The 21,761-nt window shown below is 43.8% G+C and overlaps 2 protein-coding genes across 2 annotated transcripts in view; one reads left to right on the top strand and one right to left on the bottom strand.

Annotated features, from left to right (window-relative positions):
- The window catches only part of LOC311107599 (monocarboxylate transporter 8-like), a 274,710-nt gene that overhangs the window by 30,672 nt on the left and 222,277 nt on the right, over window positions 1-21,761 (top strand). The window lies entirely within an intron of this gene.
- Window positions 1,322-21,761, bottom strand: part of LOC311107828 (coagulation factor V-like) — a 29,788-nt gene continuing 9,348 nt past the window's right edge. The window contains exons 20-26 of the mRNA XM_084150392.1: window positions 21,636-21,707; window positions 21,157-21,242; window positions 20,642-20,803; window positions 20,111-20,255; window positions 19,099-19,247; window positions 2,325-2,507; window positions 1,322-2,001 (exon numbers count right to left, since the gene is read on the bottom strand). Of these exons, the coding sequence (XP_084006518.1) occupies window positions 1,846-2,001; window positions 2,325-2,507; window positions 19,099-19,247; window positions 20,111-20,255; window positions 20,642-20,803; window positions 21,157-21,242; window positions 21,636-21,707 (953 nt within the window). The 3' untranslated portion in view covers window positions 1,322-1,845. The remainder of the gene's footprint in view (window positions 2,002-2,324; window positions 2,508-19,098; window positions 19,248-20,110; window positions 20,256-20,641; window positions 20,804-21,156; window positions 21,243-21,635; window positions 21,708-21,761) is intronic.

The raw sequence follows: 21,761 nt of genomic DNA, 5'->3' as shown, positions 1-21,761 counted from the left end.
AACTAACTTACACACACATAGAGAAGAGGGTTTGCCAAATAATAACAGAGAGAGTCCAGTCATCATTACTTACATAACTAAGCCTTGTCTGAACCAGAACGGCCCATAGGGGCAAGTTAGGGCCTATGTCCTGTCCTCATACGGCCTATGTCATGTTTCTGTAGCGTGAGGAAGTACACCCCCTGGACAGGATGCTAGTATGATTAAGACCTATTAAGGTTTTATTGGAGCGAAAACCTGTTCCCGTGGTGATAGGGAATGTGTTCTGTTATTGTTTGGACAGGGATAAAGTGTGACGTTGTGCTACTTTCTGTCTGTAATCCCACTGGGCACAGACGTCAGTTCAACGTCTAGTTGTGATTTATATTTGGTTGAGTTGTCAACTAATGTGAATTTGACTTGAAATCAACAAAAATTGCCACCATGTCATTGGATTTAGGTTAAAAGTTGGGTGAAAAAATACAAAATGCCCTAACGTTGATTACTTTTTTTTGAAATCCAATCAGTTTTCCACATTGATTCAACGTCATCACATTGATTTTTTGGGTTGGAAACAATTGATTCAACCAGTTTGTGCCCAGTGGGATGTTTTTGCCAACATTTGTCCAGCAATGTTGTCTGTCGGTTCTCCCCATCCAAACCAAACAACACAGCTTTGTGGTCAACTTCCTCAGTGAGGGGATGATAACGAGTTTATGTGCCCAAACACACTGCTCACTGTACTCCCTTTCTCACACACACTGCTGTCTCTCACCCTCTCTCTCTCCCTTCCTCTCTCCCTTCCTCTCCCTCCCTCTCTCCCTCCCTATCTCTCTTCCTCTCTCGCTCTTCCTCTCTCTTCCTCTCCCTCCCTCTCTCTCTCCCTCCCTCCCTCTCTCTCGCCCTCTTCCTTTTTCCCCTCTCTCTCTCATACACACACTGCTGTCTTTTGACCAGATTATAGCAATTTCTGAAGAACTGTATTTCATCTTTATATCGTTACACTTCATTTTCTTTACGAGTGGAACAATGGCCAAATCAATCACACTTGCCAATGGCTTGAGAGACTGTGAGAAGTGGTTAAGACTGAATAACAGTCTGGAGAGACGGGAATGAAGTAAAGGAAGGTGAACCAACCCTCCCTAATCATAGAGAAACACAGAGACACTGCCAGTATCCCCCTGGGCTGGAGCAAAGGAACAAAACAAAAGCAAAGAGAGAACCGTTTCCTGTCACGGAAGGGAGATGGTGAACAGGACAGGAAGAGAAAGCATGGGAGGACGGGTGTGTGTGTGTGTGTGAGGGGGGGGGGGTGTCGCAACACTGACCTCTAGAACCAGGCTCGATATAATTCCATCTTTATTGAACAATATAAACTCTATCCCTCTCCCCTCAGTGCATATGATACATTGCATTACATACAGTACTGTACAGATTACTGTAGTCACAGAGTCACATCCATCCAGATAGAAACAATAATTATACTGTACTATTTACATGTAGTTGATCACAGCTGGAATGTCAGAAGTCATAGTGTTAGTAGTAGTATACATTGTAAATGAGACAAACTGTCTGTGTCAGTCTTCATAAACTGATGTAATGTGTTGATAGTGGAGTGACGAGGCCTAAGAGCCATTTTCAGCTGAAGCTTATTAATAGACAGTTACTACAACAGTATATCATATAACTAATACCATATATGACTCTGACCCTAGCTAAACAAACCTTTTACCTAGATTCAATTACTCTGTTCATCCATCAATGACATGACTATTTCATGATCATGTCACCGCTATTAAATAGAAGAGATGATGATGAGGTCGGCCTGAGTGTGGATCTGCACAGTGGGGCCCCCTGCCCTGTCTCTCAGTGTTGCTGCTGGGTGTCACAGCCAATGAACTCCAGGCGCAGGGCGATGTCGTTCACCCAGCCTCTGGGGTGGATCTGTATAAAGCGGGCGAACAGAGGAGGATCAAAGAGGTTCAGCATCTCCTCATCTGGCTCACTGTTCCCCTTGAAGATCTGGGAGGAAGGAGGAGGCAGAGTCAAACAGAGCTGGCTCACATAAATCACAGTTCGTAAACTCGCAAAGTTAAACATGTTACAGCTTTGCCACTGTTTGTGCTCTTTACAACATCAGGTTTCGTAAATCTGCCTGGTGGCATTTTGCCTTTAATAATCTTGATTTCTCTTGAGGTTTCAAATCACATTCCCCTGCATGCTAAGGAAGGTGTGTGTGTACTGAGATGTAGCCTGTGATAAATATGATGATAATGAGTGATGTGTGTGTACTGAGATGTAGCCTGTGATAAATCTGATGATAATGAGTGATGTGTGTGTGATACCTTCTCTCTTTGCGTTCCATCGTCAACCACGTTGGACCAGGAGTGGCCGTCGTCGCTAATGGTTACGGAGAACTCTGTCACCATCATCTGAGTAAGAACAGACCACGCCCCCTGAGTCACGACCCCTGTGATGCGTTTCATAACCAGGAAGTCCACCTGCAGCCACTCATGGGGGTTATTGGCCTGGAGGAGGAGGGAGGAAGGGGGGTGGGTTATAGTAGGTGCAATACACGAATAGAAACCGTGTCCACAGCAGTGCATCTAGGTCCAGATGCTGGTTAACCCTGTCCACAGCAGTGCATCTAGGTCCAGATGCTGGTTAACCCTGTCCACAGCAGTGCATCTAGGTCCAGATGCTGGTTGACCCTGTGCACAGCAGTGCATCTAGGTCCAGATACTGGTTAACCCTGTGCACAGCAGTGCATCTAGGTCCAGATGCTGGTTAACCCTGTCCACAGCAGTGCATCTAGGTCCAGATGCTGGTTAACCCTGTCCACAGCAGTGCATCTAGGTCCAGATGCTGGTTAACTCTGTCCACAGCAGTGCATCTAGGTCCAGATGCTGGTTGACCCTGTGCACAGCAGTGCATCTAGGTCCAGATACTGGTTAACCCTGTGCACAGCAGTGCATCTAGGTCCAAATGCTGGTTAACCCTGTCCACAGCAGTGCATCTAGGTCCAGATGCTGGTTAACCCTGTGCACAGCAGTGCATCTAGGTCCAGATGCTGGTTTTGGCAGGAACAAGTATTCAAAAACAAGAATAAAAACGATTAAAACAAAGGACGGAGAAGAATAGAACACTGGGTAAACCCCTGACTTACAACACTTCCACCACAGCATGTGACCATTACAAACAATTGTATCTCTTGATTGATTCCTAGTGTTTTCCAGGGAAAGAACATCAAGCTCAAAAAAGGTTACAATCGCAATATAAATTGGTCACAGATTCTACATGATTTCTCAACCTATCATTGACCATTCAGTTCCAGAGAAAACTTGTCACAGTTGACCTCTGTCTCGCAATCACAAGTGTTGCTCACATCCTACCAACCCTTAAAAGAAACACTCCAATCTGAAAATATAGAAAACATGACAATGGTGGTTTCTGAGGAAGGCAGTAAATGTGATTAGCTAAAGAAGGAGAGTGATAATGGAGAGGGCCCATGAGAGAGAGAGAGAGAGATAGAGAGAGAGAGACAGAAAGAGAGAGAGAGAGCGAGAGAGACAGCGAGAGAGAGACAGAGAGAAAGAGAGACAGAGAGAGAAGTAAGCTGGTCCTGGGGCTCTGTTCACAAACACAAACAGACCCCAGAGAGCCCCAGGACAACAACAACAACAACAACACAATTAGACCAAACCAAATCAAGAGAAAACAAAAAGAGAATTACTTGACACATTGGAAAGAACAACAAACAAAAAAACAGAGCTAACTAGAATGCTATTTGGCCCTAAACAGAGAGTACACAGTGGCAGAATACCTGACCACTGTGACTGACACAAACTTAAGGAAAGCTTTGACTATGTACAGACTCAGTGAGCATAGCCTTGCTATTGAGAAAGGCCGCCGTAGGCAGACCTGGCTCTCAAGAGAAGACAGGCTATGTGCACACTGCCCACAAAATGAGGTGGAAACTGAGCTGCACTTCCTAACCTCCTGCCAAATGTATGACCATATTAGAGACACATATTTCCCTCAGATTACAGCGATCCACAAAGAATTCGAAAACAAACCCAATTTTGATAAACTCCCTTATCTACTGGGTGAAAAACCACAGTGTGCCATCACAGCTGCAAGATTTGTGACCGGTTGCCACAAGAAAAGGGCATTGTCTTTATTCTTTTGGAACTTCTGAGTGTAATGTTTACTGTTAATATTTATTGTTTATTTCACTTTTGTTTACTATCTACTTCACTTGCTTTGGCAATGTTAACATACGTTTCCCATGCCAATAAAGCCCTTAAATTGAAATTGAATTGAGAGAGAGACAGAGAGAGAGAGTGTGAGAGTGTGAGAGTGAGTGAGTGAAAGAGAGAGAGTGAGAGTGAGAGTGAGAGAGAGAGAGAGAGAGAGAGAGAGAGAGAGAGAGAGAGAGAGAGCATAGCCTTGCTATTGAGAAAGACCGCCATAGGCAGACCTGGCTCTCAAGAGAAGACAAGCTATGTGCACACTGCCCACAAAAGGATAAATCTACAATAATCGAGAATTTCAACAAGCATTTTGCTACGGCTGGCCATGCTTTCCACCTGGCTACCACTACCCCGGCCACCAGCTCTGCACCCTCCGCTGCAACTTGCCCATGCCCCCCCTGCTTCTCCTTTACACAAATTCAGACAGCTGAAATCTGGACCCCTACAAATCAGCTGGGCTAGACAATCTGGACTCTTTCTTTCTAAAATTAGCCGCCGAAATTGTCGCAACCCCTATTACTAGCCTGTTCAACCTCTCTTTCGTAACGTCTGAGATATCATAACCACGATCGATAAAAGACAGTACTGCGCAGCCGTCTTCATCGACCTGGCCAAGGCTTTCAACTCTGTCAACCACCGCATTCTTATTGGTAGACTAAATAGCCTTGGTTTCTCAAATGACTGCCTCGCCTGGTTCACCAACTACTTCTCAGATAGTGTTCAATGTGTCAAATCGGAGGGCCTGTTGTCTGGACCTCTGGCAGTCTCTATGGGGGTGCCACAGGGTTCAATTCTCGGGCCGACTCTATTCTCTGTGTATATCAATGATGTCGCTCTTGCTGCTGGTGACGCTCGGATCCACCTCTATGCGGACGACACCATTTTGTATACATCTGGACCTTCATTGGACACTGTTAACAAACCTCCAAACGAGCTTCAACGCCATACAACACTCCTTCCGTAGCCTCCAACTGCTCTTAAATACTAGTAAAACTAAATTCATGCTCTTCAACCGAATGCTGCTTGCACCCGCCCACCCGACTAGAATCACTACTCTCGGCGGGTCTGACCTAGAGTATGTGGACAATTACAAATACCTAGGTGTCTGGTTAGACTGTAAACTCTCCTTCCAGACTCACATTAAGCATCTCCAATCAAAGGTTAGATCTAGAATCGGCTTCCTATTTCGCAAACAAAGCCGCCTCCACTCATGCTGCCAAACATGCCCTCGTAAAACTGACTATCCTACCGATCCTTGACTTCGGCGATGTCATTTACAAAATAGCCTCCAACACTCTACTCAGCAAATTGGATGTAGTCTATCACAGTGCCATCCGTTTTGTCACCAAAGCCCCATATACTACCCACCATTGTGACATGTACGCTCTTGTTGGCTGGCCCTCACTACATATTCGTCGCCAAACCCACTGGCTCCAGGTCATCTATAAATCACTGCTAGGCAAATCCCCATCTTATCTTACCTAACAGGTCACCATAGCAACACCCACCCGTAGTCTGCGCTCCAGCAGGTATATCTCACTGGTCATCCCCAAAGCCAACACCTCCTTTGGCCGCCATTCCTTCCAGTTCTCTGCTGCCAATGACTGGAACGAACTGCAAAAATCTCTGAAGCTGGAGACTCTTATCTCCCTCACTAACTTTAAGCGTCAGTTGTCAGAGCAGCTTACCGATCACTGCACCTGCACACAGCCATTCTGAAATTAGCCCATCCAACTACCTCATCCCCATATTGTTATTTATTTTGCTAATTTGCACCCCAGTATCTCTATTTGCACATCATCTTTTGCACATCTATCATTCCAGTGTTAATACGAAATTGTAACTATTTTGCACTATGGCCTATTTATTGCCTTACCTCCATAATTTACTACATTCGCACACACTGTATATATATTTTCTGTTGTATTTTTGACTTTATGTTTTGTTTACCCCATATGTAACTCTGTGTTGTTGTTTTTATCGCACTGCTTTGCTTTATCTTGGCCAGGTCGCAGTTGTAAATGAGAACTTGTTCTCAACTGGCTTACCTGGTTAAATAAAGGTGAAATAAAATAAAAAAATAAAAAATTGACATAATATGACATTTGAAATGTCTTTATTCTTTTGGAACTTCTGAGTGTAATGTTTACTGTTAATATTTATTGTTAATTTCACTTTTGTTTACTATCTACTTCACTTGCTTTGGCAATGTTAACATACGTTTCCCATGCCAATAAAGCCCTTAAATTTAAATTTAAAATGTAAATTAAATTGAGACAGAGCGAGAGAGAGAGAGCGAGAGAGAGAGTGAGAGACAGCGAGAGACAGAGAGAGAGAGAGAGAAAGAGAGAGAACACCTACCCAATATGACCCGCTAGACACAACTACAACAAAACAACCAACAAAAACGGGTCACAACTCCTTCATCTCTGTCACACGCTGGGTCTGTATATAGTCACTGATAGACTTAGAGGGGATTACTACGGTAGGTACACCTACAGCACATCTCTTGGTAGCAGTACTGAAGAATACTTTATCACCGACCTCATCCCAGAGTCTCTCAGAGCGTTCTCAGTCAGCCCACTGACACCCCTATCAGATTACAGAAAAATCATAGCCTACTTGAACAGAGCAATACTCAATCATGAGGCATCAAAGCCAAACAAACTGCATACTATTAAGAAACGCTATTGATGGAAGGAAAGTAGTGTAGAAACTGATAGATTAATTATTAATGACTAATTATTACACCCTGAAACTGTGTATAATGTGTTAGAAATGTGTGAGTGTAGGACCAGTAAAGACTATGGCACTGAGCTACTATTTAGCAATGTGAGTAAGAGTTAGACCAGACAACAAAGGAGAACTGTCTAAACCAAGATAAAGGGGCCTCCCAATTTGGGGAGGATGCGATAACTGCACCTGGCCGAGCAAGGAGTGGGAAAAGATAAGAATAGTGTGTGCCCTGATGGTCAGGAGAGCAGAGGAAAACATGAGCTGAGCCGAGGTGTGTGTGTGCTTACAAGATGTGTATTGTGGAAAAATACAGGCCGCCTAGGGGGGGGGGCAGGATTTTTGTATGACTTATGTGTATAAAAGGATTGTACCACCCTTTTGTTTTAGAATTCTCAATTAATAAAGATCTCTGACTATGCAGATCAGGACTCTGTCCGTTACTTAAATCCCAAAAGACTTACAACCTTTTGGGAGACGCACAGAGACACTGAAATAGTTTGTTTAATAATTCACATAACAGAAACCTACCAAAAAACTATTGGGCAACAAATCCAATCCCTTTTAGACAACTTGCTGGACAAAACATTTCACTGTAATAGTGAAGGTGTAAACTTGGCAGTAGAAAGCCTAAACTGTATATCTGACCTTTCAGCTTCCTTATCAAATCTAAAAATGTCAGGCAGACAACCTAAGAAAATGAACAACAATAACAAATGGTTTGATGAAGAATGTAAAAACCTAAGAAAGAAATTGAGAAACCTATCCAACCAAAAACATAGAGACACAGAAAACCTGAGCCTACGCCTTCACTATGGTGAATTGCTAAAACAATACAGAAATACACTATGGAAAAAGAAGGAACATGTTTCTCAATGTAATTGAAGAATCCATAGAATCTAACCACTTCTGGGAAAATTGGAACACACTAAACCAACAACAACACGAAAAGCTACCTATCCAAAATGGAAATGTATGGATAAACCACCTTTTTGGCTCTATAACAAAGAACAAACAGCAAAAACATATACAGTACCAGTCAAAAGTTTGGACACACCTACTCATTCAAGGGTTTTTCTTTATTTGTACTATTTTCTACATTGTAGAATAATAGTGAAGACATCAAAACTATGAAATAACACTTGTAGTAACCAAAAAAGTGTTAAACAAATCAAAATATATTTTATATTTGAGATTCTTCAAAGTAGCCACCCTTTGCCTTGATGACAGCTTTGCACACGCTTGGCATTCTCTCAACCAGCTTCATGAGGTAGTCACATGGAATGCATTTCAATTAACAGGTGTGCCTTGTTAAAAGTTAATTTGTGGAATGTCTTTCCTTCTTAATGCGTTTGAGCCAATCAGTTGTGTTGTGACAAGGTAGGGGTGGTATACAGAAGATAGCCCTATTTGGTAAAAGACCAAGTCCATATTATGGCAAGAACAGCTCAAATAAGCAAAGAGAAATTACAGTCCATCATTACTTTAAGACATGAAGGACAGTCAATACGGAACATTTCAAGAACTTTGAAAGTTTCTTCAAGTGCAGTCGCAAAAACCATCAAGCGCTATGATGAAACTGGCTCTCATGAGGACCGCCACAGGAAAGGAAGACCCGGAGTTAACTCTGCTGCAGAGGATAAGTTCATTAGAGTTAACCACACCTCAGATTGCAGCCCAAATAAATGCTTCACAGAGTTCAAGTAACAAACACATCTCAACATCAACTGTTCAGAGGAGACTGTGTGAATCAGGCCTTCATGGTCGAATTGCTGCAAAGAAACCACTACTATAGGACACCAATAAGAAGAAGAGACTTGCTTGGGCCAAGAAATACGAGCAATTAACATTAGACCGGTGGAAATCTGTCCTTTGGTCTGATGAGTCCAAATTTGAGATTTTTGGTCCCAACCTCTGTGTCTTTGTGAGACGCAGAGTAGCTGAACGGATGATCTCCGCATGTGTGGTTCCCACCGTGAAGCATGGAGGAGGAGGTGTGATGGTGCTTTGCTGGTGACACTGTTGTTGGTTTATTTAGAATTCAAGGCACACTTAACCAGCATGGCTACCACAGCATTCTGCAGCGATACGCCATCCCATCTGGTTTGCGCTTAGTGGGACTGTCATTTGTTTTTCAACAGGACAGTTACCCAAAACACACCTCCAGGCTGTGTAAGGGCTATTGGACCAAGAAGGAGAGGGATGGAGTGCTGCATCAGATGACCTGGCCTCCACAATCACCCAACCTCAACCCAATTCAGATGGTTTGTGATGAGTTGGACCGCAGAGTGAAGGAAAAGCAGCCAACAAGTGCTCAGCATATGTGGGAACTCCTTCAAGACTGTTGGAAAAGCACTCCTAATGAAGCTGGTTGAGAGAATGCCAAGAGTGTGCAAAGCTGTCATCGGCAAAGGGTGGCTACTTTGAAGAATCTAAAATCAAAAATATATTTTGATTTGTTTAACACTTTTTGGGTTACTACATGATTTCATACACTGCTCAAAAAAATAAAGGGAACACTTAAACAACACAATGTAACTCCAAGTCAATCACACTTCTGTGAAATCAAACTGTCCACTTAGGAAGCAACACTGATTGACAATACATTTCACATGCTGTTGTGCAAATGGAATAGACAACAGGTGGAAATTATAGGCAATTAGCAAGACACCCCCAATAAAGAAGTGGTTCTGCAGTTTGTGACCACAGACCACTTCTCAGTTCCTATGCTTCCTGGCTGATGTTTTGGTCACTTTTGAATGCTGGTGGTGCTTTAACTCTAGTGGTAGCATGAGACGGAGTCTACAACCCACACAAGTGGCTCAGGTAGTGCAGCTGATCCAGGATGGCACATCAATGCGAGCTGTGGCAAGAAGGTTTGCTGTGTCTGTCAGCGTAGTGTCCAGAGCATGGAGGCGCTACCAGGAGACAGGCCAGTACATCAGGAGACGTGGAGGAGGCCGTAGGAGGGCAACAACCCAGCAGCAGGACCACTACCTCCGCCTTTGTGCAAGGAGGAGCAGGAGGAGCACTGCCAGAGCCCTGCAAAATGACCTCTAGCAGGCCACAAATGTGCATGTGTCTGCTCAAACGGTCAGAAACAGACTCCATGAGGGTGGTATGAGGGCCCGACGTCCACAGGTGGGGGTTGTGCTTACAGCCCAACACCGTGCAGGACGTTTGGCATTTGCCAGAGAACACCAAGATTGGCAAATTTGCCACTGGCGCCCTGTGCTCTTCACAGATGAAAGCAGGTTCACACTGAGCACATGTGACAGACGTGACAGAGTCTGGAGACGCCGTGGAGAAAGTTCTGCTGCCTGCAACATCCTCCAGCATGACCGGTTTGGCGGTGGGTCAGTCATGGTGTGGGGTGGCATTTCTTTGGGGCCCGCACAGCCCTCCATGTGCTCGCCAGAGGTAGCCTGACTGCCATTAGGTACCGAGATGAGATCCTCAGACCCCTTGTGAGACCATATGCTGGTGCGGTTGGCCCTGGGTTCCTCCTAATGCAAGACAATGCTAGACCTCATGTGGCTGGAGTGTGTCAGCAGTTCCTGCAAGAGGAAGGCATTGATGCTATGGACTGGCCCGCCCGTTCCCCAGACCTGAATCCAATTGAGCACATCTGGGACATCATGTCTCGCTCCATCCACCAACGCCACGTTGCACCACAGACTGTCCAGGAGTTGGCGGATGCTTTAGTCCAGGTCTGGGAGGAGATCCCTCAGGAGACCACCCGCCACCTCATCAAGAGCATGCCCAGGCGTTGTAGGGAGGTCATACAGGCACGTGGAGGCCACACACACTACTGAGCCTCATTTTGACTTGTTTTAAGGACATTACATCAAAGTTGGATCAGCCTGTAGTGTGGTTTTCCACTTTAATTTTGAGGGGGACTCCAAATCCAGACCTCCATGGGTTGATAAATTTGATTTCCATTGATAATTTTTGTGTGATTTTGTTGTCAGCACATTCAACTATGTAAAGAAAAAAGTATTTAATAAGATTATTTCATTCATTCAGATCTAGGATGTGTTGTTTAAGTGTTCCCTTGATTTTTTTGAGCAGTGTATGTGTTATTTCATAGTTTTGATGTCTTCACTATTATTCTACAATGTAGAAAACAGTACAAATAAAGAAAAACCCTTGAATGAGTAGGTGTGTCCAAGCTTTTGACTGGTACTGTACATGATCAACTACAAATCTTAGAATCAACTATTAAAGACTACAAGAACACACTGGCTTCTCCAATTACACTGAATGAACTACAGGACAAAATACAAAACCCTCCAACCCAAAAAGGCCTGTGGTGTTGATGGTACCCTTAATGAAATAAAATATACAGTCCACAAATTCCAATTGGCTATACTTAAACTCTTTAACATCATCCTCAGCTTTGGCATCTTCCCCAATATTTGGAACCAAGGACTGATCACCCCAATCCACAAAAGTGGAGACAAATATGACCCCGATAATTACAGTGGAATCTGCAATACAGCAATCTCTGAAAAATCCTCTGCATTATCATTAACATCAGACTCCAACATTTCCTCAGTGAAAACAATGTACTGAGCAAATGTCAAATTGGCTTCTTACCTAAATACCGTATGACAGACCACATATACACCCTGATTGATTGACAAACAAACAAACAAAACAAAAGCAAAGTCTTCTCATGCTTTATTGATTTCAAAAAAGCTTTTGACTCAATTTGGCATGAGGGTCTGTTATTTAAATTGATGGAAAGTGGTGTTGGGGGAAAAACATACGACATTATAAAATCCATGTACTCAAACATGCGGTTAAAATTTGGCAAAAAACATACACATTTCTTTCCACAGGTCCGTGGGATGAGACAGGGATGCAGCTTGAGCAGTCTGCAGCACCCGGCCTCACCCTACTGGACTCGGAAATCAAATGTCTACTGTTTGCAGATGATCTGGTGCTTCTGTCCCCAACCAAGGAGGGCCTACAGTAGTACCTAGTTCTTCTGCACAGATTCTGTCAGACCTGGGCCCTGACAGTGAATCTCAGTAAGACATAAATAATGATGTTCCAAAAAAGGTAGAGTAGTCAAGACAACAAATACAAATTCTATCGACACACTGTTGCCCTAGAGCACACAAAGAATTACACCTACCTCGGCCTAAACATCAACACCACAGGTAACTTCCACAGGGCTGTGAACAACCTAAGAGACAAAGCAAGAAGGGCCTTCTACGCCATCAAAAGGAACATGAACCTCAACATCCCAATTAGGATCTGGCTAAAAATACTTGAATCAGTTATAGAACCCATTGCCCTCTATGGTTGTGAGGTCTGGGGTCCCACTCACTAACCAATAATTCACAAAATGTGACAAACACCAAATTGAGACTCTGCATGTAGAATTCAGCAAAAATATACATTGTGTAGAACGCAAACCCCCAAACAATGCATGCAGAGTAGAATTAGGAATGTACCCACTAGTTATGAAAATCCAGAAAAGAGCTGTTAAATTCTACAACCATCTAAAAGCAAGCGATGCCCACACATTCCCCCACAAAGCCCTCACCTACAGAGATTAACCTAGAGAAGAGCCCCCTCTGTGTACAAACACAAACAGACACCACAGAGCCCCAGGACAGAAACACAATTAGACCCAACCAAATTATGAGAAAGCAAAAAGATAACTATTTAACACACTCAAAAGAATCAACCAAAAAACAGCGCAAATTAGAATGCTATCTGGCCCTAAACAGAGAGTACATGATTGACCAAAAATGTAATGTACAGCATAGCTTTGCTATTGAGAGAGGCCGCCATAGGCAGACCTGGCTCTCGAGCGAAGCACCGTCACAACGCGTAATATTTTACGGCGAACACTGCAGCAGAATCAAACTCCTTTCTCCGCTACTCTTTCATCCGCGTCAGGCTACAATACATCTAGTTTCCCGGGGGATGCTGTGAAGCCAGCTGTAGTCTATTGCGTGATTGTGTTTGAGTCTGTTATTAAATGTGTATGTTTACTGTTTTTCATTAAAACCTATAGATAATATTCTGCCCATATGAACACATTTATTTTAGGCCATTTAAAGAATAGCTATGCATGATGTAATGAAAAGGATCAAACAGAAACATTGTTTCACATTCTTTAATAAAAGACTCAAACGGAAACAGGCTGGCTTCGCAGTTTCCCTGCCAAATAGGCTTACAAGGAAACTCGGCCTACAAGGAAACAACGTATCTCGACAACATTGAGTGCGCGAGGGGGTCTGTGCGCAGTGTAGTACCTTCCACAAAACGTTTCGCTCTACAAAAAGACACGAACGACTCTTCAACTGTGGTTGAAACTGAGCTGCACTTCCTAACCTCCTGCCAAATGTATGACCACATTAGAGACACATATGTCCCACAGATCACACAAACCCACAAAGAATTAGAAAACAAATCAAACATTGATAAACTCCCATTTCTATTGGGTGAAATACAACAGTGTGCCATCACAGCTGCAAGATTTGTGACATGTTGCCATGAGAAAAGGGCAACTAGTGAAGAACAAACAACATTGTAAATAGCACCAATATTTAGCTGTGTATTTATCTTCCCATACTATTCATACTACAACTATTTGCACATTGCTAAAACATTGATATGATATGGACTTTCCACTAGTCTTTTGAAGAAAGCAATATAGCTAATATAACTGATAATATCTGATATATAGCTGATAATATAATACTTGAAATGTATTTATCTTTTTGAAACCTTTTTGAGTTAAATTCTTCTCACTTTGTTTATTGATTATTTCACTTGCTTTGGCAATGTAAACACGTTTCCCAATAAAGCCCCTTCGAATTGTATTGAGAGAGAGAGAGACTTGACACATCATGAAAAAATAGAAGTGCCGGATAGGGCTGTATTACAGCCACACCAGCGGTCACGAGTCATGAAGGCAGTCAAATTCCACGTGACCGTTTAGTCATGGAAATTAGGCTTCTCCAAGCTCTGATGCTGCTGCTGGTCATTAGTAGCCTACCAAACTTGCTAACAGCCTGGTACTCAGCACTCTATTGTCCCTCTAATCACTCTGACATCAATGCAAATGTTTTAGAAAATCAAAATCAAACACATGAGCTCATGTTGCGCAATATTTCAATAGACTATGCAATTGTGCGAGAAAACAAAGTGATGGCCTCGATTAAAAAGAGGACGATCCCATCAGCTTTCTATAGGCTTACAATATTTACAGTTTTAAGTTATTAAAACTAGTTTTTCAACCCCTCCACAAATGTCTTGTTAACAAACTATAGTTTTGGCAAGTCGGTTAGGACATCTACTTTGTGCATGACACAAGTAATTTTTCCAACAATTGTTTACAGACAGATTATTTCATTTATAATTCACTGTATCACAATTCCAGTGGGTCAGAAGTTTACATACACTAAGTTGACTGTGCCTATAAACAGCTTGGAAAATTCCAGAAAATGATGTCATGGCTTTAGAAGCTTCTGATAGGCTAATTTACATACTTTGAGTCAATTGGAGGTGTACCTGTGGATGTATTTCAAGGCCTACCTTCAAACTCAGTGCCTCTTTGCTTGACATCATGGGGAAAAAAATCAAAAGAAATCAGCCAAGACTTGAAGGTACCACATTCATCTGTACAAACAATAGTACGCAAGTATAAACACCAAGGGACCACGCAGCCGTCATACCGCTCAGGAAGGAGACGCGTTCTGTCTCCTAGAGATTAACGTACTTTGGTGCAAAAAGTGCAAATCAATCCCAGAACAACAGCAAAGGACCTTGTGAAGATGCTGGAGGAAACAGCTACAAAAGTATCTATATCCACAGTAAAAAGAGTCCTATATCGACATAACCTGAAAGGCTGCTGAGCAAGGAAGAAGCCACTGCTCCAAAACCGCCATAAAAAAGCCAGACTACGGTTTGCAACTGCATAATGACCATCGTTATGTTTGGAGAAAAAAGGGGACAGTTTGCAAGCCGAAGAACACCATCCCAACCGTGAAGCACAGGGGTGGTAGCATCATGCTGTGGGGGTGCTTTGCTGCAGGAGGGACTGGTGCACGTCACAAAATAGATGGCATCATGAGGAAGGAAAATTATGTGGATATATTGAAGCAACATCTCAAGACATCAGTCAGGAAGTTAAAGCTTGGTCGCAAATGGGTCTTCCAAATGGAGAATGACCCCAAGCATACTTACAAAGTTGTGGCAAAATGACTTAAGGACAACAAAGTCAAGGTATTGGAGTGGCCATCACAAAGCCCTGACCTCAATCCTATAGAACATTTGTGGGCAGAACTGAAAAAGCGTGTGCGAGCAAGGAGCCCTACAAACCTGACTCAGTTACACCAGCTCTGTCAGGAGGAATGGGCCAAAATTCACCCAACTTATTGTGGGAAGCTTGTGGAAGGCTACCCGAAACGTTTGACCCAAATACTAATTGAGTGTTGTACAGTGGGGGGAAAAGTATTTAGTCAGCCACCAATTGTGCAAGTTCTCCCACTTAAAAAGATGAGAGAGGCCTGTAATTTCCATCATAGGTACACGTCAACTATGACTGACAAAATGAGAATTTTTTTTCCAGAAAATCACATTGTAGGATTTTTTATGAATTTATTTGCAAATTATGGTGGAAAATAAGTATTTGGTCAATAACAAAAGTTTCTCAATACTTTGTTATATACCCTTTGTTGGCAATGACACAGGTCAAATGTTTTCTGTAAGTCTTCACAAGGTTTTCACACACTGTTGCTGGTATTTTGTCCCATTCCTCCATGCAGATTTCCTCTAGAGCAGTGATGTTTTGGGGCTGTCGCTGGGCAACACAGACTTTCAACTCCCTCCAAAGATTTTCTATGGGGTTGAGATCTGGAGACTGGCTAGGCCACTCCAGGACCTTGAAATGCTTCTTACGAAGCCACTCCTTCGTTGCCCGGGCGGTGTGTTTGGGATCATTGTCATGCTGAAAGACCCAGCCACATTTCATCTTCAATGCCCTTGCTGATGGAAGGAGGTTTTCACTCAAAATCTCACGATACATGGTCCCATTCAGGATTTGAGTCCCTGGCGGCGTAGTGTGTTACTGATGGTAGGCTTTGTTACTTTGGTCCAAGCTCTCTGCAGGTCATTCACTAGGTCCCCCCGTGTGGTTCTGGGATTTTTGCTCACCGTTCTTGTGATCATTTTGACCCCACGGGGTGAGATCTTGCGTGGAGCCCCAGATCGAGGGAGATTATCAGTGGTCTTGTATGTCTTCCATTTCCTAATAATTGCTCCCACAGTTGATTTCTTCAAACCAAGCTGCTTACCTATTGCAGATTCAGTCTTCCCAGCCTGGTGCAGGTCTACAATTTTGTTTCTGGTGTCCTTTGACAGCTCTTTGGTCTTGGCCATAGTGGAGTTTGGAGTGTGACTGTTTGAGGTTGTGGACAGGTGTCTTTTATACTGATAACAAGTTCAAACAGGTGCCATTAATACAGGTAACGAGTGGAGGACAGAGGAGCCTCTTAAAGAAGAAGTTACAGGTCTGTGAGAGCCAGAAATCTTGCTTGTTTGTAGGTGACCAAATACTTATTTTCCACCATAATTTGCAAATAAATTCATTAAAAATCCTACAATGTGATTTTCTGGATTTTTTTTCCTCAATTTGTCTGTCATAGTTGACGTGTACCTATGATGAAAATTACAGGCCTCTCTCATCTTTTAAATGGGAGAACTTGCACAATTGGTGGCTGACTAAATACTTTTTCCCCACTCTATGTAAACTTCTGACTCACTGGGAATGTGATGAAAGAAATAAAAGCTGAAATAAATCCCTCTCTCTACTATTATTCTGACATTTCACATTCTTAAAATAAAGTGGTGATCCTAACTGACCTAAGACAGGGAATTTTTACCAGGATTAAATGTCAGGAACTGTGAAAAACTGAGTTTAAATGTATTTGGCTAAGGTGTATGTAAACTGTATTTCTCAACTTTCATAATATTAAGCACATTATAAACAACAGTAGTATAGCCTACCTGGCTGCCATGAAAATAAACCCCAGGGAAAAGCGTTCTCCATTCGCTATTTAAGTGCATAGATGACATATTTTTCCCCGCTGCCCCTGTTTCGAGACAGGTGCATGATAATGGTCCATTCTAAATCAAAACAAATTTCACACATATAATATTTAGTATATGTAAAGACAAGATTAAATCAAGAATAGTCTGATGGGTGACAATATTAGCCTATCGCTTGTGAACTATATATTATCACTTGTGAATGATGCTCAGCATAAGAAATGAAGCCTTTTTTTGCGACTTCATCATAGTCGCACACCTCATGTAGACTAGCCAATAGGCCTATATGTTTTGATAAGATTTGTATCTCAACTAAAAGGCCAAATAACTTCTTAAAATTAAGCATATTAATCCACTTTACAAGGGGTGTAGAGCCTAACTGGCATACATAAGCAGCACTTGAGTTTCAAGTTTGGGGAAGATCATTTTCACAATAAAAATGCACCTTTATAATAAAAGCATCACATGCATAATTGCATTTGCGGTCACTTTTGAGAATGGTGTTTTCCGCTAATGGAACATTCACGCTTATAGCCTACTACCATGTGTGCATTGCTGCGCTTATAATGTAAAGAAATAGTCTAATAGTTTATCAACATTTTAAGCTAAACGTTCTGATCTGTTGCGTTGTATTCATTTGGGATCTATCGCATCCCACAACTGTCCCAGACTATGTTTGGAATATTTATTTCTCACACAGAATAGAATAGGTCAACTTTTGTACTATGGGGGATAGTAGATTGACATAGGCTACTGCTTTTGCTGTTCGTTAGGCCTACTCAACTTGTTGGCTGACGAAAAGTAAATGTGGACAGTTCTTCCAATATCTTCAATATGCACCACGGAATTGGATAAGGACGCCCGCAGTTGCGTCCCTGATGTGTCTGTCTTCCCTTTTAGCCTGTGTGAAAGACCCGATCACATGATGGAGCGCGCAGCACTCAGGGAGAAGGGCATAACGGCCACTGGCCGCAAACGGCATCGATTTCTTTAGGGTGCATTTCGGCCACACAAAGGGGATGCCGCCAGGGAATTTGAGGCAGTAGCAAGTGCTTGTCAAATTTTGAATGAGAGACTGATGAAGTGTACAGCCTGCACAAAAAAACAAAGCAGAGCTCATGCCTTTCAAGCGACTTTTTTCTCAAATCATCATTAGAGTCACATCATGCAGCCTTACAATGTATTAAAAATCTAAACATATAGCCAAACGTTTGTAGAACAACTAAAGTTATATTAATAACTCTAAATTAAGCATATAAGAGTACCTATTTCTTTGTTAACCGCTCAACACAGCACTCCCTCAAATCGATTGGACAAAATATCCTTTCTATTTTATTCAGCTTTGTTCAATTGTATTCTTCATATTATAAAATAATATAAAACAATGCCATGGAATTCTAAGCAAATCTTGTCTGCTAAAATGAACTAGTGTAGCCCACAGCCATATGGCATAGCCAGATCAGGACCTAACATAAGGAAACCTCAGAGTATGCTGTTCTGTTCTTCTGAAATAGACTACATTTTCTTTATATCATGTTTCTTTAGACTTGTCTAAAATAACTAATGGATTTATTGTGAAGGTGTAGGCTATATTACATGGATTTATTATACTTTTTTAAATGTAGATGTTCCAAAGGTCTGCATCAGTGGCTTGTAGGCTATGTGTGGAAGCCAGAAGATGCTAAATATGTTTATGTTAATTAACGGTCAATTACCATGAGACCCGACAGTTATTTGCTTGACAATCACCGGCTGATGAAATTTTGTGACCGCCACAGCCCTAGTGCCGGTCACAGAGGGAGGTGATGGTGTGTGTGGTTTCACTTTGTGTGTGTGCTTTGAGCTTCTGTGTTGTTGTATATGTGAGTGCGTAAGTGAATTTTTGACTTTATGTTTTTTTTACCCCATATGTAACTCTGTGTTGTTGTTTTTATCGCACTGCTTTGCTTTATCTTGGCCAGGTCGCAGTTGTAAATGAGAACTTGTTCTCAACTGGCTTACCTGGTTAAATAAAGGTGAAATAAAAATAAATAAAAAATAAAAGTGTGTGTGTGTGTACCTTGGGGCGCCATGCGTTGGCGCTGCCAGCCTGGCGGAGGCGTGCGAGGGCGGGGCTCCAGGAGAGCCTCCAGGTCTGCAGGAAGGAGGAGGCTCTGAAGCTGCTGTCTGGGACCAACCTCCTCTGGAGACCCAGGGGGAAGGAGCAGCCTGAGACACACACAGATCCTTGATTGAAACCGCGGGCATCTTCATGTTTTTCCTTTCCTTCTTCCTTCTCTCAAGGATTCTATTCACCAGATCTGTCCGTCCCTGCACCTTCTACCTTCCCCCGTCCAAGACCCCTGGCCACTGACCCCCGTCCCCCGTCCCCTGACCCCCGTCCCCCGTCCCCTGACCCCCGTCCCCCGTACCCTGACCCCCGTCCCCCGTCCCCTGACCCCCGTCCCTGACCCCCGGCCCCTGACCCCCGTCCCCCGTCCCCTGACCCCCGTCCCCTGACCCCCGTCCCTGACCCCCGGCCCCTGACCCCCGTCCCCTGACCCCCGTCCCTGACCCCCGTCCCTGACCCCCGGCCCCTGACCCCCGTCCCCTGACCCCCGTCCCTGACCCCCGGCCCCTGACCCCCGTCCCCCGTCCCCTGACTCCCGTCCCTGACCCCCGGCCCCTGACCCCCGTCCCCCGTCCCCTGACCCCCGTCCCTGACCCCCGTCCCCCGTCTCCTGACCCCCGTCCAAGACCCCTGGCCACTGACCCCCGTCCCCTGTCCCCTGACCCCCGTCCCCCGTCCCCTGACCCCCGTCCCCTGACCCCCGTCCCCTGACCCCCGTCCCCGTCCCCTGACCCCCGTCCCCTGACCCCCGTCCCCTGACCCCCGTCCCTGACCCCCGGCCCCTGACCCCCGGCCCCTGACCCCCGTCCCCTAACCACGGACTACCTGCTGATGTACCTCTCAACCTCTCAACCTCAGCTACATCACATCATCATCTAATCACAACATGCACCACCACTAAACGTGATCTGAGCTGTTACAAACGGTTACAAAGGTGTTCCTAACTGCCACAGGGACTCACTGTTGACGTCACAGCCCAGCAGCTCCATGCGGAGAGCAGGGTTCCTCTGGATGGTGACAGGCTGCAGTCTGATGTAGCGACCCAGGATGGGGGGAGACAGATGGTTCTCCTTCACCTTGGAGCCATCCAGGTTACCGTTAAATATCTGAAATAAACAGAAGTTATATCATTAACAGTAAGTATAAGAGGTAGCATTGTAGTATGGGTGATGTTCATGTTAAATGAGTGTGTGCCCCTTTAAGAGAGATAACAGGAGGTTGAAACAGAACATACAATGTAAGAGTACAGGACAGAATGTAAATAAACCAGCCCAGGGTTCACATATTCCTCACACTTGATTCCCCTTGTATTACTACGAACCTTTTACACCACAGTATTGCAATGATGCCATTTACAGTAACAAAATGATAAATGCACCTGCTCCCTCTGACTGCTGGTTTGTATGGTAAACAATGAAGCTCATGCTTTGTGGGTAGAGTACTAGCCAGTAGATAGTGGTACAGATGGTTAAGGTACATGTAAGGTACTGACGTAGGCGGGCTTGGTGCTGTTCCCCCTGTAGCTACTCCAGGTCTCCTGGTCTAGACTGTAGGAGAGGGTGAAGTGCATGATGAAGTAGTCCTTCAGGCCCAGAGAGGCTCTGGCACCCTGGGTCTGGATCCCATGGAGCAGGGTGGGTCTCTGGAGGTCCACCTGCACAGGAGACACAACAGGAGACCAGGGTTGGGGCCAGTTCCATTTCAATTCAGTCATTTCAGGAAGTGAACTGAAATCCCAATTCCAATTTTTCTCATGAGGAACAAATCAATTGACTGAATCAAAATTGGGCAGCTAAACCAGAGGGCCTTTCAATCTACAAGATATTTACATTTACATTTTAGTCATTTAGCAGACGCTCTTATCCAGAGCGACTTACAGTTAGTGAGTGCATACATGTTTTTTTTTCATACTGGTCCCCCGTGGGAAACGAACCCACAACCCTGACGTTGCAAACGCCATGCTCTACCAACTGAGCTACATGGAGAACAGGAAGTTTAGTGTTGAACCTGGATCCATGATTTCTTATTCGTGCCCATCCAGGCGTTGACGGAACCAGATAGCTCCAGCCTCGCCAGCCTGGCCTCCCAGTTACCTGGCAAACACATATATGCATTCAATCACACTGGCTAACAGTATGCAGGCCTAACACACAGTAAGTCACTGATACATCATGGCAACATTTCTCCATTCTAGAGGCTTACTCATGCGTTTACTGTGTATGAGCCTACTTCCTGACGTCAAATAACTTAATAATTAATAATAATAATAATTGATTGGATTTATATAACGCTTTCCCAGTGCTCAAAGCGCTTTTACATAGTACGGGGGGAAACTCACCTCTTCCACCACCAATGTGAAGCACCCTAAGGTGATGGACGGCAACCTTTTTTCTGTCAGTACGCTCACCACACATCAGCTATCATGATGGAGAGGTGTGTACTAACATTCTTGTGGTAACATTCTTGCATCGCTGAAGCTTGCTTACCTATGTGGTCTGATGCCGTGATCTGGGAATCGTCTATTCTTCCTGACCTCAACCCCAGAGGCTGGATGCATCCTGCCAGACAATCACAGGAAATTACATTCTATTATTTATATTGTCCACATTTCA

The sequence above is a fragment of the Coregonus lavaretus genome (assembly GCF_964263955.1).
Source record: "Coregonus lavaretus genome assembly, chromosome: 32".
In the NCBI taxonomy this organism is placed as follows: Eukaryota; Metazoa; Chordata; class Actinopteri; order Salmoniformes; family Salmonidae; genus Coregonus; species Coregonus lavaretus.
The sequence above is the reverse complement of the archived record's forward strand: the minus strand, read 5'-3'. Positions and strand labels throughout refer to the sequence as shown.